This window comes from Geotrypetes seraphini, chromosome 4 (assembly GCF_902459505.1).
Source record: "Geotrypetes seraphini chromosome 4, aGeoSer1.1, whole genome shotgun sequence".
Lineage (NCBI taxonomy): Eukaryota > Metazoa > Chordata > Amphibia > Gymnophiona > Dermophiidae > Geotrypetes > Geotrypetes seraphini.
Window position 1 is genome coordinate 255,944,433 of NC_047087.1, and position 18,434 is coordinate 255,962,866.

The following is an 18,434-nucleotide window of genomic DNA, read 5'->3' on the forward strand; positions in this document are numbered from 1 at the left end:
GATCTGCAATGGAGTTGAGCGTCGGAGCGCTTGACTCCTGAGATCAAATGTCACTCTCACCCCTGATGCCGGCTGTGCTTCCTTGCCCGGCGGGGATAAGGAGAGAGGAGACTAGCCCTGGGAGTGAGGAGGAAGAAACCCTGGAGCTGGACTTTACCAGAGGCTCGTGTGAGGGAGAATTCCTGACAGGGAAGATCGTCAATCAGGTGGGGAAGCCTGATTTAAAACCAGTAATTACACTACACTGGAAATGCTCTTTGAGGCCATAAAGGGCTTCACAAGATATGGAGGTTCTAGTATCAAAAGTTGACGCTTTTTCTTCTAATATAGAACAAGCTAAACAAGAATGTATGCAAAAAATTAAAACAGTAACTGGTCAATTGAAAGAACCTATATCAGTGATTGGTTGTTTTTTCTTTTTAATTGAATTTTCACATCAATTCACAAGAATAATCTTGTTCCATGCAACACAGGAAAGAAACAACTTTTTACCAATTTAACCAAAAATCAAATACAGAAATATTGCTTATCCCTTTCTTAGACCACAATTATGGGGGTGGGGGTGGGAATCCTTTATAATGGAGATATTAAAGTGGTAATAACCGATCGAGTTAACATGTATTACCTCTGTTAAATGCATTATCTTCCGTTATATGTATTATCTTCTGTAACAAGTATTATCTTCTGTGAAATTGTAGTATCATAACTCATTACTGTTCCTGTAACTTACTCTTATCCTGAAATGTAACTCTACTGGAATATCCCAGATATTTCTATATTGTAATCCGCCTAGAACCGCAAGGCACAGGCGGAATAGAAATCCCTAATGTAATGTAATGTAATGTAATATGTTCAAAAGAAAAAGCTTAGGGGTCTTTTATCAAGCTGCACTAGCGGGGTTAGTGTGTCGGACATTTCATCACGCGCTAACCCCCGCAACCGGCTAAAAAACCAAAGCCTGCTCAATGCAGGCACTAGCGGCTAGCGCGGCAGGCGGTTTAACGCGCGTTAAACCCCTACCCCAGCTTGATAAAAAGACCCCTTAGTGTGAAACCGGTTACTATCTAGCTAATAATCCATCATATAATCAGTCCTTGATGATCTTTTTGACTTTCAGGAACTCCCTCAAGTGGTCTAGAGAAAAAAAGGTATACTTAATTCCCAAATATCTCACCAAACATTTGTAGGGATAAGCTAAAAGAAACGTAGCCCTCAATTTAAGAGTCTCTTTACGCAGAGAGAGGAGGTCCTTTCTTCGCTCTTGGGTAACTTTAGAGACATCTGGGTACATCCAAATCCGTTGTTCTCCAAATAATTTTTGAGAATTCTTAAAATATAGTCTTAATACCATATTTAAGTCTTGCTCAAACACAAAAGAAATTAGAAGAGTAGCTCTCTCAGTATCTGCATTCAAAGTTTGTTCCAAAAATGCAGTCACATTCCCAAAGTCAATCTGGTTCTCTCCTTCATTTTGCTTATCCATCTCTTTTTGAGGTATCCTTTTACTCGGAAGATAATAAATCTTATTTACTGGAGGAATATTGTCAGAGGAAATATTCAAATTTTCGATTAAAATATCTTTTCAGAAAATCTATAGGTGGAGTTCCAGGGGAAAGTGGAAAATTCAGAATACGAAGGTTCAATCTCCGATTATAGTTTTCAATTTGTTCTAATTTCCTATGAATGAAGGAGTTGTCTTTAATAGCTGCATTTTTAAATGTTTGCAACTGCTTTATATCATCCTGCATTTGTTTAGTTTGGGTTGAGAATTCCAATTTCATTGAGTCAACAGTTTTAGTAAGATTATCCAACTTAGTGTTAATGTTAATTACCTCCTCAGTTGTTTTGCCCAACGAGGTCTCCAGCCGCTGAAGGAGTGACCAAATGTCTCTCAAGGACGCCTCCATGGGAGAGGAATGAATTCTTTCTCTCTCTGATGTCAAAATCTTCAGCTGCCCTGCCATTACTGGCTCATCACCCTCGCCAGGAAGCCCCATAGAATCCCTTCCGGGATCATAGTCCTCTTGCAACTGAGCCCCGACAAAGGCTGGACACACAGGATTGTGAGCCCACCGGGACAGAGAGGGAAAATGCTTGAGTACCTGATTGTTAAACCGCTTAGATAACCTTGATAGGCGGTATATAAAAACCTAATAAACTTGTTGTTAAAAAAACTTGTTGATTGGATGGAGCCAGAGAGGATAGAGATGTTTCAAATCCCGTTAGGGAAAGAGGTTCTCCCACATCTTCCCCCAATGCTAGGACACTTCCTCCGGCTTGTGGAGCAACCGAAGGCCGAACCACAAAGAAGCGATTGATGGTCTGCTGAATGGGTGTTGAAGATAAGGCCGGCGAAGAAACGGCCCTTATCACCCCCTTCTTTTTTAAATGCGGCATAGTTAGCAAGTTATAAAAGGTAAAATATCTGTAATGGAAGGCGCCAGCTTTTCGTCGGTTCTAACTCAGCCTCTCACTAGCGGTTCTCACACCGAAGAGAGCTGCACGGGAACGGGGACGGCGGGCATCCCGCGGGTTCCCCCTTTGGGTCACGGGGATCCCGTGGGGACGCCCCTAGGGTCGCGGGGATCCCGTGGGGACGCCCCCTAGGGTCGCGGGGATCCCGTGGGGACGCCTCCGAGGGTCGCGGGGTTCCTGCGGGGCTGGATGTACTCAGTCGCGCGGCTCTTCTCCCTACCTTCTCTGCTTGCAGCACAGAGCCAAACGGAAGTCTTCCCGACGTCAGCGCTGACGTCGGAGGGGAGGGGGGGCTTAAACAAAGCCCTCCCTCCCTCCGACGTCAACGCTGACGTCGGGAAGACTTCCGTTTGGCTCTGTGCTGCAGGCAGTGCAGATAAGGAGGAGAGTAGCCTCGCGGTTCGAGTGGCTACCAAGGGAGGAGGCGGTCCGCCCCGCCCCGCCACACCCCGCCCCGGTTGCAGCACAGCCGGCCAGGTCCCCTTACTTTTGTGGCACTTCCCCGACCGACCGACAACAGCCCCTGTCCGACAATCCTCCCTGCCCTGTAGCCGCGAATCTAAATTATCTTCTTACAGCAGCTGTAATAAGGTAATTTAGATTCGCAGTTAAGGGCAGGGAGGTTTGTCGGACCGGGGCTGTTGTCGGTCGGTCGGGGAAGTGCCACAAAAGTAAGGGGACCTGGCCGGCTGTGCTGCACCCGGGGCGGTAGAGAAGGAGTGGGGAGAAGGACGCTGAAAGGCCATGGGGAAGACGGGAGGGGGGGGGGAAGGACTCTGAAAGCACTTGAAGACAGAGGAGGGAGAAGGACGCTGAAAGCACATGGGGAATACAAAGGGGTGGAGAAGGACGCTGAAAGGCCATGGGAAGGGCGCGCGGGGGGGGGGAGGAAGGACTCTGAAAGCACTTGTGGAAGACAGAGGGGGGAGAAGGATGCTGAAAGCACATGGGGAAGGCAAAGGGGTGGAGAAGGACGCTGAAAGGACATGGGGAAGATGGGGGGGTGGAGAAGGACGCTGAAAGGCCATGGGGAAGACAGAGAGGGAGAAGGACGCTGAAAGGACATGGGGAAGCAGAGGGGGGAGAAGGACACTGAAAGCACATGTGGAAGACAGAGGGGGGAGAAGGACGCTGACAGGACATGGCGAAGATGGGGGGAGAAGGACGCTGAAAGGAAATGGGGAAGAGAGAGTAGGGAGAAGACGCTGGCAGGGAAGAAGACAGATGCCAGACCAATTTGGAAGGGGGAAGAAAGGGAGAGGCACAGTAACAGAGCAAATGGAAGATGCAGAAGGAAGAGAGACAGTGGATGGAAGGAATTGAATGAGAACATGAGGAAAGCAGAAACCAGGCAACAAAGGTAGGAAAAGAATTATATTTCTTTTTTTTTATTTTGCTTCAGGATAAAGTAGTATATTAGTTGTGTTGATAAAAATTTATAAACATTAGAGGCTCTGGTAGAAACCCATTTGCAAAGTATGTATTCTTCCCAATTAATATTTTCAAATTAATAAAGTCTTTTTGCTTATTTGTAAATGGGTTTCTACCAGAGCCTTTAATTCAGTAGCATAATTAAATGAAATAACTATTTCTGAAGTTTATATGGACGGGCGGGGATGGAGGGGATTCCTCGCGGGGACGGGTGGGGACGGAGGGGATTCCTCGCGGGGACGGGTGGGGACGGGTGGGATTCCTCACGGGGACGGGTGGGATTCCTCACGGGGACGGGTGGGACTTTGGCGGGGACGGGTGGGATTTCTGTCCCCGCGCAACTCTCTATCACACCGTCGCTATCTTGCCACCACCTATCAGTGATTGTTTAAAGACCTGAATTTTCTTCAAAGGAAGATTGAGCAGATGGAAAATTTTAATAGGCGTTTAAATTTAAGGATTTTGAACTGTCCTAAGATTCCTGCTTTATCAGCGATTGAAATCAAGTTTGAAAACACGATTCAAAACAATAAGTTTCTTGTTGAAAATTTAAATATTCCATTAGAAGCTATTCCACCTATTAATAAGACTTATTTTCTTCCAACTTCTAAGGAGAAAAATATTTCCCCTCAAAATGTTTCAAGAACCTAAGGGAAAAAATATTTCCCCTCAAAATATTTCAATAACCCAAGGGAATGAAGATTTGTTACAGGATTTGACTGAGATTTTTGAAAATTCCTTATCTGAAGTTTAAAGAGCGAGCTACTCTTATTTGTGAACTTTGTATTTGAACAGGATCTTGCATCTATGATGAGAATTTTCTTCAAGGGAGAAATCCCATTTTGCAGTCAGAGAATATGCATAATCCAGATGTAATGAAGTCCATGCAAGACAGGCAGAGAGAATTTCTAGCAATGCGAGATGAAACAAGAAAATCTGATGCTACCTTCTTGCTCGCTTATCTCTGTAAACGTATACAGTGCTCCCCTGCAAATTTGCAGTTGGCGATTCACGGTCCTGATCATTCATGGTATTTTCTGACCGCGAATGACCGGGCATGAGAGGGAAGCCGGAGCGTGTCAAAGCAGCTCCTGATTGGCGAGGCCCGACTTTAGTACAGGAAGAGGCAGTTTGAGCATACCGCGAGTGATTTCCTTCACTCGCCGGTGCTCCGGCTGCCCTCTCCTGCCTCCCCTGCTAAAAACCGTATTTGCGGTTTTTTAACATTCGTGGGGGTTCCTGGAACAGAACCCCAGCGAATATCGGGGACGTTTCTGTACTACAATATTTGAGTGTAAGATATGTGTTTTTCCTCCCAGAACATTTAAGATCCTTTTTGGACCTTAAGAAGCTGACCAGTAGCTCAGGATTAGAAATGTATGAAATAGACTGTTTAAGCCTTTTCTTGAAATTTATTATTGCAAAATTTTCACCCAAATTAACTGTTTCTCTCTCCTATAGTGTTGTGGTCTGAGGAGGAGACTTATTTCAAAGTATTATTTATTTAGTTTAATAATTTCCTTTTCTTTTTCTATTTTGGAAATACTCTGTATTACTAGAACAAGTGTTATAACTTGTAATGATTGAATAAAGTTATAAAAATTAAATAAAAAATGTTTTTAACCTATATTTAAGATCATATAATCACTGTATATCCTCCAATCTCTTTCTTTCTTGCACCATTTGAAGGAGCAATTCTTTGGCTAATTAGCCAATTTTTGACCCGCTATTCCTAATAGCTTAAAATAGGCCTGAAAGTACACCAACCTTTCAACCTGTGTTAAATGTTAAAATATGCTGGAGATGCAGACAGGCACTAGAATAATGAGAGAAACTATGAATTGGAAATTTATGGCTTTCTAATAACTGTAAATTTTTATTAGGATGAAAAATTAAGTGATCATGCAAACTTGATAGTGAATTATTCTCTGTTTGAAAATCAGCCAGGGAATCGGCCAACAGTGACTGAGTTGCTATCTTTAGTGAATCTGAGCCATAGTTAATCAATTGCTGTTTGAAAATCGGCCAGGGAATTGGCCAACAGCAATTGAGTCATTATCTTTAGTGAATCTGGGCCTTATTTCCTTTTATCCTCAAAGTTCTTTCACTCTTCACTCTTTTTCATCTCTAACACCTTCTGAATCCTAGTTGAGGTAAAAGGTGCCTCTTTACCAACTGAGAAAATTCACTTGTTTCAAGCCAATAGATTTTAGGCATGCTTATGTTAAAGTTCACCACTGTAGCTTCTGAAAGACTTACATTTTCCAATGTCTCCTTGGAGTTCTAGAATCTGAGGAGTAGGCATTGTCAAAACCACAACATCAAACCATTCTGAAGAGCCCGATTTCCTGCATACCTCCCATTTTGCATCTCGAAGGTTGATCTCTGTGACATGGTGCTCATAGAAGATCTCAGCGCCTGTTTTAAAGGTGAAAATTAAAGCACAGTTTCCAAGATCCTGAGCTAATTACATTGCTTCCTAAATAGCACAGTTACTTACCGTAACAGGTGTTATCCAGGGACAGCAGGCAGATATTCTTGACTGATGGGTGACGGCACCGACGGAGCCCCGGTACGGACAATTTTAGAGTGATTGCACTCTAAGAACTTTAGAAAGTTCTAGTTCGGCCGCACCGCGCACGCGCGAGTGCCTTCCCGCCCGACAGAGGCGCGCGGTCCCTCAGTTAGTATAAGCCAGCTAAGAAGCCAACCCGGGGAGGTGGGTGGGACGCAAGAATATCTGCCTGCTGTCCCTGGATAACACCTGTTACGGTAAGTAACTGTGCTTTATCCCAGGACAAGCAGGCAGCATATTCTTGACTGATGGGTGACCTCCAAGCTAACAAAAAGAGGGATGGAGGGAAGGTTGGCCATTAGGAAAACAAATTTTGCAAAACAGATTGGCCGAAGTGTCCATCCCGTCTGGAGAAAGCATCCAGACAATAATGAGATGTAAAAGTGTGAACTGAGGACCAAGTAGCAGCCTTGCAGATTTCCTCAATAGGAGTGGAACGGAGGAAAGCTACAGATGCTGCCATTGCTCTGACTCTATGGGCCGTGACAGAACCTTCCAGTGTCAGTCCGGTCTGAGCATAACAGAATGAAATGCACGCTGCCAGCCAATTAGACAACGTACGTTTAGAAACGGGACGTCCCAATTTATTTGGATCAAAGGACAGAAAAAGTTGGGGAACTGATCTGTGGGGTTTCGTACGCTCTAGATAGTAAGCCAGAGCTCTTTTACAATCCAAAGTATGTAGAGCTTGTTCTCCAGAATGAGAATGAGGTTTTGGAAAGAAAACAGGTAGAACAATGGATTGGTTGAGATGGAATTCAGAGACAACCTTAGGGAGAAACTTTGGATGTGTACGCAGAACCACCTTGTCATGGTGAAAAACCGTAAAGGGTGGATCTGCGACCAGTGCATGAAGCTCACTGACCCTCCTGGCAGAGGTAAGAGCAATAAGGAAAAGCACTTTCCAAGTGAGAAACTTGAAAGGAGAGGTAGCCAAAGGTTCAAATGGAGGCTTCATTAAGGCAGAAAGAACCACATTGAGATCCCAGATAACAGGAGGGGCTTTAAGAGGTGGTTTCACATTGAAAAGCCCTCGCATGAACCTGGACACCAGGGGATGAGCTGAGAGAAGTTTTCCATGGACTGGCTCATGAAAAGCTGCAATGGCACTGAGGTGGACTCTGATGGAAGAGGACTTAAGGCCAGAGTCAGACAAAGAGAGCAAATAGTCCAACAACGTCTCCACTGCCAGGGAAGTGGGATCAAGATGATGAAGAAGACACCAGGAGGAAAATCTCGTCCACTTCTGATGGTAACATTGCAGAGTGGTTGGTTTCCTGGAGGCATCCAGAATGGAACGAACAGGCTGAGATAAAAGAGTATCATGAGATGTCAGCCCGAGAGATACCAAGCTGTCAGGTGCAGAGACTGGAGGTTGGGATGTAGAAGGGTTTCCTGCTGTTGCGTAAGCAGAGAAGGAAACAGAAGAAGAAGAAAAGGTTCCCTGGAACTGAGTTGAAGTAGAAGGGAGAACCAATGTTGCCTGGGCCACCTCGGAGCAATCAGAATCATTGTGGCTCGTTCCCTCTTGAGCTTGAATAAGGTTCTCAACATTAGAGGCAGAGGAGGGAAGGCGTACAGGAACAGATTCGACCAGTCGAGGAGAAAAGCATCCGCTGCCAGACGGTGAGGAGAGTAAAGTCTGGAGCAGAATAGGGGCAGCTGATGATTGTGAGGAGCTGCAAAGAGGTCTATCTGAGGAGTGCCCCATTGAGTGAAGATAGACTGCAGAGTTACAGGATCGAGTGTCCACTCGTGAGGCTGGAGAATTCTGCTGAGTTTGTCCGCTAAAGAATTCTGTGCTCCCTGAATGTAGATAGCTTTCAGGAAGAGATGGTGATCTATGGCCCAATTCCAGATCTTTTGGGCTTCTTGGCATAAAAGGCGAGAGCCTGTCCCACCCTGTTTGTTGATGTAATACATCGCAACCTGATTGTCTGTGCACAACAGAAGGACCTGAGGAAAGAGAAGATGTTGGAAGGCCTTGAGGGCATAAAACATCGCTCTGAGTTCCAGGAAATTGATTTGATGCTTCTTTTCCTGGGCTGTCCAAAGACCTTGAGTCTGGAACTCGTTCAAGTGAGCTCCCCATGCATAAAGAGAGGCGTCGGTGGTGATGACTAGTTGATGAGGGGGCTGATGGAACAGAAGACCTCTGGATAGATTTGAGGATACCAACCACCATTGAAGAGACTGACGAAGAGATGATGTCACAGATATGTGTCGTGAGCAAGGATCCGTCGCTTGGGACCACTGAGTAGCAAGGGTCCATTGAGGAGTGCGCAGGTGAAGACGTGCGAGGGGCGTGACATGAACTGTAGATGCCATGTGCCCCAAGAGTACCATCATTTGCCTGGCTGAGATGGAAGGTAGTGAAAGCACCTGCTGACATAGAGACTGAAGGGTCTGAAGACGATTGGATGGTAGGAAAGCTCTCATGAGGAGTGTGTCCAGGATCGCTCCAATGAATTGAAATCTCTGAGTGGGGATGAGATGAGATTTGGGTAGATTGATCTCGAACCCCAGAATTCGTAGAAACAAGATGGTTTGGTTGGTGGCCAGTAGAACTGCTTGAGCGGATGTGGCCTTGATTAACCAGTCGTCCAGGTAAGGAAAGACCTGGAGGTGGTGAGAGCGTAGAAATGCCGCTACCACAATGAGACACTTGGTGAAGACCCTTGGAGAGGAGGCAAGGCCGAAGGGCAGCACCTTGTATTGGTAATGACAATGATTGATCATGAAACGGAGATACTGTCTTGAGGTTACATGGATCGGTATGTGAGTGTATGCCTCTTTGAGATCGAGGGAGCATAGCCAGTCGTTTTGATTGAGAAGAGGATAAAGGATGGCTAAAGAAAGCATCTTGAATTTTTCTTTTACCAGATGTTTGTTGAGATCGCGGAGATCCAAAATTGGTCTGAGATCTCCTGTTTTTTTGGGGACTAGAAAATAACGGGAGTAGAATCCCTGCCCTTTTTGATCTAAAGGAACTTCTTCTATAGCGTTCAGAAAGAGGAGGGATTGAACTTCTTGAATAAGGAGGGCAGATTGAGGACTGTTCAAAGCAGACTCTTTTGGCAGACTTTGAGGCGGAAGAGTCTGAAAGTTGAGAGAGTAGCCGTGGCGGATGATGTTGAGGACCCATTGGTCCGAAGTGATAACTTCCCACCGGCTGAGGAACAGAGAAAGTCGACCTCCTATAGGTTGAGGCAGGAGAGCAGGAATAGGAATACTGGCTATACTGTGGAGAATGAAGTCAAAAGGGCTGTGACTTCTGCTGAGGAGGTGGTTTCACAGGTTGCTGCTGTGGCTGCTGTCTGGGAGGCTGACGTTGTTGCTGCCTCTGACGCCTGGGTTGCTGAGCAGTGGTAGGTAATGGCCGAGCTGTGAAGCGGCGTTGATAGGCCGACTGCTGCCTATATGGTTTTGGCGGAGGAGGCTTCTTTTTATTTTTAAGCAGGGTATCCCAGCGTGTCTCATGAGCAGAGAGCTTTTGTGTGGTTGAGTCCATGGATTCCCCAAAGAGCTCATCCCCTAGGCACGGGGCGTTGGCTAACCGATCCTGATGATTAACATCAAGCTCGGATACCCGAAGCCAGGCCAGGCGACGCATAGCCACCTACATTGCTGTCGCTCTGGATGTAAGTTCAAAGGTGTCATATATGGATCTAACCATGAACTTACGTAATTGAAAAAGAGACGACAAGCAGGTATGAAAAGAGTGATGTTTTCGTGAAGGAAGGTACTTTTCGAAGGAAGCCATGGTGGTAAGGAGATGCTTCAAATAAAAAGAAAAATGAAAAGCATAATTGCTAGCTCTATTTGCTAACATAGCATTTTGGTAGAGCCTCTTACCAAATTTATCCATGGCTCTACCCTCTCTGCCAGGAGGTACCGATGCATATACACTGGCTCCTGAAGATTTTTTAAGGGTGGATTCGACAAGTAAGGATTCGTGAGGAAGTTGAGGTTTGTCGAACCCAGGAATGGGAATTACCTTATATAGAGAATCCAGTTTACGTGGGGCCCCTGGGACAGTTAAAGGAGTCTCTAAATTCTTATAGAAAGTCTCCCTCAAGATGTCATGAAGAGGGAGTTTCAAAAATTCCTTTGGAGGCTGGTCAAAATCAAGGGCATCCAAAAAAGCTTTGGACTTTTTGGATTCAGCCTCCAAAGGAATGGACAAGGAGTCACACATCTCTTTCAAAAAGCAGGAGAAAGAGGAAGTGACCTGTTTGGAGGATGGGTCAGGGACAGCTGAATCCTCCTCCTCTGAGGAACATTCGCCTTCAGAAAGAAAGGGTTCCTCTGAGTCTCCCCACAGATCAGGATCCCTGACATGGGAAGCATGGTCCCGAGACTCAGGTGTCGATGATTGTAAGTGTCGGGTTTTGTGCACCGACTTACCCGACCTCATCGATATCGAGTCAGGAGATGTTATCGGTCGCACCGGTGCCGAAGTCTGTACCGATTGATGGTGAGCTCTCGGCTCCGGTGCAAGAACTGGCATCGATACCGATGAGGTTAGTTGAAGCGGTACCGAAATAGTGGAAGCAGGTAACACAGGCTGTTCCACAATCGGTACCGGTAGCTCGGTGCGGGCCGGCACCGGAAGGTTCGGAGCCAGGATAGCAGGGAGGAGCTGTTTTAATTGGTCCTTAAGCTGCACCTGAAGGATGGCCGTGATGCGGTCATCAAGGGATGGCACCGGTACCGCCTTTTTCTTCTGCGGTACCTGCGGTGCCACTCGACGCCCCGGAGATGAGGAGCCCGATGTCGAGGGACTCACCTCTATAGGGGCGGAGCGCTTCCGCTGGCGTCTCACAGTCGGCAGGATTGGACTCACTGCACTCGAGACCGGAGGACGCTCCAGCGGGGAAGGCTTCTTAGCCGGCTTACCTGACTGGTGAGACGCCGGTGCGGAATCACGCGGCGTCGAAGAAGAGGGTGCCGACTGAATCGGTGCCGAAGCTGGAGTCGATGGAACGGGGTCGGACATCTCGGCACCGAACAATAATCGCTGCTGGATTTGGCGATTTTTTAATGTCCGTTTTTTTAGAGTGGCACAGCGGGTGCAAGTAGAGGCCTGATGCTCAGGACCCAAACACTGTAAACACCAGTTGTGTGGGTCCGTGAGAGATATAGGCCGAGCACACCGCTGGCACTTTTTAAAACCCGGTTGAGGGGGCATGAAAGGGAAAACGGCTTCAGCTAAATCGAAGGCCGAGGCTTCGATGGTGGCAGAAGGCCCCGCCGGGGAAAGATCAAATTAAAGAAAAAATTAAGGATTTTTTTTTTTTTTTTTTTACAAAATAGAAAAAAGAAAAGAGATAAGGTAAATAGTCAAAAGTTTACGCGAGCAGGAAGGCAAAGAGAAAAAAGTTTCAACAGCCGTTGAAAAACGCGTCTTCTTAGCTCCGCGGAAACTAAGAAACTGAGGGACCGCGCGCCTCTGTCGGGCGGGAAGGCACTCGCGCGTGCGCGGTGCGGCCGAGCTAGAACTTTCTAAAGTTCTTAGAGTGCAATCACTCTAAAATTGTCCGTACCGGGGCTCCGTCGGTGCCGTCACCCATCAGTCAAGAATATGCTGCCTGCTTGTCCTGGGATAAAAGAAAATACCAAATTTGTCCCTCCCATTGCCTAATTAAAAACATATAAATGGAAGATTAGGTTCTTACCTGGATAATCCTTTTGTTAGAAGACATAGGAGTCTGTACTCTAGGTGATTAATCCCTGGTCACGAGTTGCTTGCAAAAGGATGTCAATCACATCTTTCAAAAATTGTATGAAAAAGGTTTTTTTGGGTTTTTTTTAAGAGGCAAGGAGAGGGGAGGAGCTTTGACCTATGTAGAACCCAGTAAAATAAAAAACAGACAGCTAAGGGGCAGGCTTTCAGAGGCAAGGCATCCTGCACATGCTCAGTAGAAAAAAAAAATCTACTGAATCTAGGGGAGAGCTCCGGCATGCAGGCTCAGTCCGAGGACTTCACCAGCAAGTGTGCCTGCATGTCCCCTGCTTGTCTCCGGAGAACTTTAAATAAATAACTCTATGACCGTCAGAGCAGCGCAGAGCATTCAGCATTCTGGCCAGTGCTAAAAACTTCTTGTGTGGTTCTGTAAAAGGAGGGTTAATTTTTTGTTGGTTTTGCAGTTTTATAATTTCAATTATAATGTGCCACGAAAAACATTTGCTCCATTTAGTGTGCCAGAGCTAAAAAAGTCTGAGAGACACTGCCATAGACAAAGAATGTTAGCCTCTGGTGATTCATTGAAAATTGATTTCTCACCTAAAATTCAGGGTTTTATTCTAGATTCCTCACATTCATTATCTACTCAAATTAATAATGTAATGAAAAAATATTTTTTCAGCCTAAAGATGCTTAGAAGAGTACATCATCTTTTTCATCAACATTTTGCAGTTCTGGTTCAGGCTATTATTCTATCTCAGTTGGACTATGGTAACTTGCTTTATTCTTGTTTAAGTAAATGCAATTTGAAAAGGCTGCAACTTATCCAGAATACGGCGGTCAAATTGATTTACGAGGTCTGTTCAAAAAGTATCAGACTTTAATTTTTCTTACGTAAACAAATAAAGCTATGGAGGCATGGTTTGGTGCACGAAACTAATGTGCATGTTTGAATTTTTTTCCACCTACAGAAGCCGGCAAACCACCGATGAGTGAGGAAGTGTAAGTGAGAGTCATCGGATTTTTGTTTTTGACAAAATGACAGAAAAAGTTAAACAACGCTACTGCATTAAATTTTGTGTAAAGCTTGACGATTCCAAGTGGAAACGATCTGCAAGATTCAATACACCTTTGCGGACAAAGCAATGGGCACCACACAGATAAAGGAGTGGTACAACTGCTTCAGAGATGGCCACACATCAGTGGAGAGTGTAGCACATTCTGGTAGGCCCTCAACATCCAGAAATAAGAACATAAGAATTGCAACTGCTGGGTCAGACCAGTGGTCCATCATGCCCAGCAGTCTGCTCCCATGGCAGCCCTTAGGTCAAAGACCAGTGCCCAGAGTCTAGCCTTACCTGCGTACGTTCTGGTTCAGCAGGAACTTGTCTAACTTTGTCTTGAATCCCTGGAGGGTGTTTTCCCCTATAACAGCCTCCGGAAGAGCGTTCCAGTTTTCCACCATTCTCTGGGTGAAGAAGAACTTCCTTATGTTTGTACAGAATCTATCCATTTTTAATTTAGACAGTGCCCTCTCGTTCTCCCTACCTTGGAGAGGGTGAAGAACCTGTCTTTATCTTCTAAGTCTATTCTCTTCATTATCTTGAATGTTTCAATCATGTCCCCTCTCAGTCTCCTCTTTTCAAGGGAGAAGAGGCCCAGTTTCTCTAATCTCTCACTGTATGGCAACTCCTCCAGCCCTTTAACCATTTTAGTCGCTCTTCTCTGGACCCTTTCGAGTAGTATCGTGTCCTTCTTCATGTACGGTGACCAGTACTGGATGCAATATTCCAGGTAGGGGCGTACCATAGCCCGGTACAGCGGCATGATAATCTTCTCTGATCTGTTCATGATCCCCTTCTTAATCATTCCTAGCATTCTATTTGCCCTTTTTGGCGCTGCCGCACATTGCGCAGACGGCTTCATTGACTTGTCGACCAGTACTCCCAAGTCTCTTTCCTGGGGGGGTGTCTCTCTGAGTACTGCACCGGACATCCTGTATTCGTGTATAAGATTTTTTTACCGGCATGCATCACCTTACACATCCACATTAAACCTCATTGACCAAGTGAGGACCCTGGTGATGCAGGATCGTTGAATCACGATCAGAGAACTTGCAGATGAGGCGAGCATCAGTGTTGGATCCATTCATTCCATTTTGACTGAGGATTTGGACTTCAGGAGATTTTCAGTGAAGTTCATGCCAAAGCTTCTAACGATCGAGCAGAAGCAATTCTGTTTGGAGATCGCACAGGACATGCTGGAGACTGTGAACAGTGATCCCAACTTCCTCAGCACAGTGATCACTGGCGATGAGTCCTGGGTTTATGGGTACAACACAGAAACCAAGTTGATGTCATCACAATGGAAGCATTCAACATCCCCGACGCCAAAAAAGCAAGGCAGGTCCACAACAATGACAAAGTCATGCTGACTATCTTCTTTGACTCCAGTGACGTGGTTAATCACGAGTATGCACCACACGGCACAACCATCACCAAGGGGTACTACCAAGAGGTTCTGCGTTGCCTTTGTAACACTGTGAAACGCAAATGGCCAGACCTGTGGGCAGCGGGCAAATGGCAGCTCCATCATAATAACACACCTGTCCACTCTTCACATTTGATACGGAGTTTCCTGGCCAAACACAACACACCTGTGATTCCTCAGGCTCCCTACTCTCTTGACGTGATTTCTGGCTTTTCCCGAAGCTGAAAATGCCTCTGAAAGGGACCAGATTTCTGTCAAGAGAAGACTGTGATGGACCAATTGTGAGCTATCTCAGAAAAGGCGTTCCAGCACTGCTTCCGACAGTGGCAGAACCATTGGAAGAAGTGTGTGGCAGCCCAAAGGGACTACTTTGAAGGAGATTGTTGTATCTGAAAGAGTATTTTTTATGAATAAAGGTCTGATACCTGTTGAATGGCCCTTGTATGGTAAACATAAATATGATCATGTTACACCTTTACTGAGATCCCTTCACTGGCTTCCTGTCTATTGGAGGATCCAATTTAAGTGTGCATCTGTAATTTTCAAAATCCTATACGGTATTTTTTCCTCCTTTGGTCTCTGTTTCGTTTAATTCACAAGAAATCTCTAACTCTAGGAGCTTTCAGAAATTTAAACTTGGCTTTCCCACTGTTAAGTGAATAAAAACTATGGTCAATTTCTGTCGATCATTTTCTTTTTTATTCGTAAAAATTTGGAATGACCTTCCTTCTATAGTTAGAGTTCTCTCTCACTTACCCTTTTTTCGTAAAGCATTGAAGACATTTTTATTTCAGAAATTTACTAATGACTCGTCTTCTTTAAATAATCGACCATAAAAGATAAAAATTTTTGGCATAAAAGATACAGTTTCTGCTCTAATCCCTTGTATATTTCATTAATATTTTGTTAATCGAGTCAAGCCCTCTTGTTGGGATGAATCAGTATATAAAATCAAAGATTAAATTAGAAAACCCTCATTGAGTTAGCCTTCAAACAAGCACTGGATTCTAGAGAAAGAATAAGCAGTAGAGGAGAGCTATTTAAAATCTTTACCTGCATAAACATTACCTGATTGTTTTAAGTAATGTTTAACAACTGCTGAAACCCCACAAGGTGTCACATAACTGTGGTTTCCTTCCTTCACAATCATCCCCTCCACTAGGGCATTGAGTGGTAAACAAATATGGTGTTTCAACAGCTCATCATAGAATCTAAAACAGGCAAATGAAACTAATTAATATGCTCAGAAGTTTGACAAATCAAGCTCATTTTTAAAAAAAGATAAGACATCCAAAAGACAGCATAAACCAGCATTTGGATGACTTACTAGTCAAAACATCCAAATGGGAATTCTCAAAACAGACTTTCTAAACATTTTTCTGGTTGTTTTGTCCCTAGTACGTCTAAATCTTATGGGAGCGTGTTAGAGGTGTGTTTTAAGCGGGCTTAGGACTTAGATCAGTGTCTCTCAAACTTTCTTGAGCCAAGGCACACTAAAGGTAGTGGCCACGGTTTGAGTCACACGGTAGTGCGCGGATGTTGCCGTGATTATATCACACGCATGTGTGACATCATCACATCGACATCCATGCATGCGCAGAGGCCTTCCAGATGGGCCCTGAGATGCAGTACGGGGTGCCAGCAGGGAAGAGGGTGAGAGAGGAGAGGCGTTGGCTGATTGCCTACAGTAGTGTTTCTCAACTACTTCAAGCTAAGTACTCCCAATCACAGACCTCCCAAGCTCCACCCTAGACCCACCCAAGCCCTGACCTAGATCCCACCCCCTTTATTAATTGTAATGCAATTTTTTTCCTTTCATGTTTCAAATACACACACAATACACACAGCAGATATAAATTCTCAAAACTGACACATTTCAATCACTATATCGAAAATAGAATCATTTTCCCTACCTTTGTTGTCTGGTAACTATTTTTCTGTGCTTTTAACTATGTTTCAAGGGCCTTCTTATTCACTGACTGTTTTTCTCTCCTTCCTCACTTTCTGCTCTGCATCCGTCTTTTAAGTCAAAGAACACTACCCTGTATATGCTATAATTGCTATTGAGCAATGCTATCCATATGTGAAGATTAGCTCAGAGACATGGAGGGGTACCACAGAGGGACTCCCCCCGCAACCACCTCACCACCCAATCATTGCTAAATCTTCCATACTTTTAAGAGTAAATTAGTGCCAAATTAGTGCAATGGAGTTCTAAAACTCATAACTTATTGAAAGATATAAGAAAATAATAAAAACTTAACTAAAGCTTTGTTCCTTGATTTTGACGTGAACACGTTTCGTGCTACTGCTTCAGGAAACCAATCAGCTAGGAATTTAGCCGCACTGAAAAGAATGTTTAGGCGGCAATAGGTGACTTCATTCTTTACAAAAAGCAGTTTATCTCTTAGAGGACGCTCCCACTGGCTTCTTAGCTTCTAATTTATGTTTAAAAGTATGGAAGATTTAGCAATGATTTGGTGGTGAAGTGGTTGGGGTTTTTTTCCCCTCTGTGGTACCCCTCCATTTCTCTGAGCTAATTTTCACATATGTATAGAATTACTCAATAACAATTATAGCATATACAGGGTAGTGTTCTTTGACTTAAAACAATTCTTTTCACTCCCTATTTATGACATCAGTGGTATTTTTTCCCTGTGCATGTTTTGACTTAGTCTGCATCCATCTTTGGCATTAACATTCAATTTTTCCATTTTTCTGCTTTCTTCTCAAAATCTACTTTTCCATGTCTTCCCTTCCCTTCCTATCTCTCTCTCCTTCCCTCCCCATTTCTACGGTCTGACATCTCTCTCCTTACCACCTTCTCCCCTCCCCCAGTAATCCAACATCTCTCTTTCCTTCCCCCCCCTTCCCATTCTGGCATCTCTCTCCTTTCCTTCTCATAATCTGGCATCTCTCTCTAGTACTATTATTTCTTTAGCGCTATCAGACTCCCCACCTTCCCTTCCATTCTCTGGTCTGGTATCTCTCCCTTCCTTTATTCATCTCCCCCCCCCAGTATAACATATCTTTCTCCCGTCCTCCTTTCTGCCCTCTGCAGTCTATCACCTTCCTCCTTTCTGGCCCCCTTCCCAGTAGAGAGCTGCACGGGAACGGGGACGACGGGAATCCCGTGGGGATCCTGCAGGTTCCCCCTTCGGGTCGCGGGGATCCCGTGGGGATGCCCCTAGGATCGCAGGGATCCCGTGGGGACGCCTCCAAGGGTCGCGGGGTTCCTGCGGGGTTAGATGCGAGGCTCGCCTTAAGCAAAGCCCTCCCTCCCTCCGACGTCAGCGCTGACATCGGGAAGACTTCCATTCCGATCGGCTGTGTGCTGCGATCGGCAGTAGCATACCAAGAGGGGGCGGGGAGGGTGGTCCGCCCCAGGTGCAGCCATGGCGGGGGGGGGGGGGGGGTTGAACAGACGGCCAGGTCCCTTTACCTTTGTAGCGCTTCCTCCGACCGACCGACCGACCACAGGCCCGGTCCAACAAACCTCCCTGCCCTATAGCCGCGAATCTAAATTACTTTCTTACAGCAGCTTCAATATTCCAGCTGCTGTAAGAAAGTAATTTAGATTTGCGGCTACAGGGCAGGGAGGTTTGTCGGACCGGGCCTGTTCTGTTGTCAGTCGGGCGGGGAAAGTTAAAGGGCAGGGAGGGAGAAAGGGAGGAAAGGCTGGAGTGGAGAGGAAAAGATGCTTAAGGTAAAACTTGGTGGGGGGGAGAAGGACGCTGAAAGGACATGGGGAAGACGGGGGAGGACGCTGAAAGCACA

General features: G+C 45.4%; 1 protein-coding gene across 3 annotated transcripts in view; it reads right to left on the bottom strand.

Moving 5' to 3' along the window:
• RNLS (renalase, FAD dependent amine oxidase) overlaps positions 1-18,434 on the bottom strand; it is a 114,032-nt gene that overhangs the window by 73,370 nt on the left and 22,228 nt on the right. For all 3 annotated transcript variants that reach the window (XM_033940226.1, XM_033940225.1, XM_033940227.1), the window contains exons 3-4: positions 15,726-15,868; positions 6,166-6,324 (exon numbers count right to left, since the gene is read on the bottom strand). In XM_033940226.1, the coding sequence (XP_033796117.1) occupies positions 6,166-6,324; positions 15,726-15,868 (302 nt within the window). The remainder of the gene's footprint in view (positions 1-6,165; positions 6,325-15,725; positions 15,869-18,434) is intronic.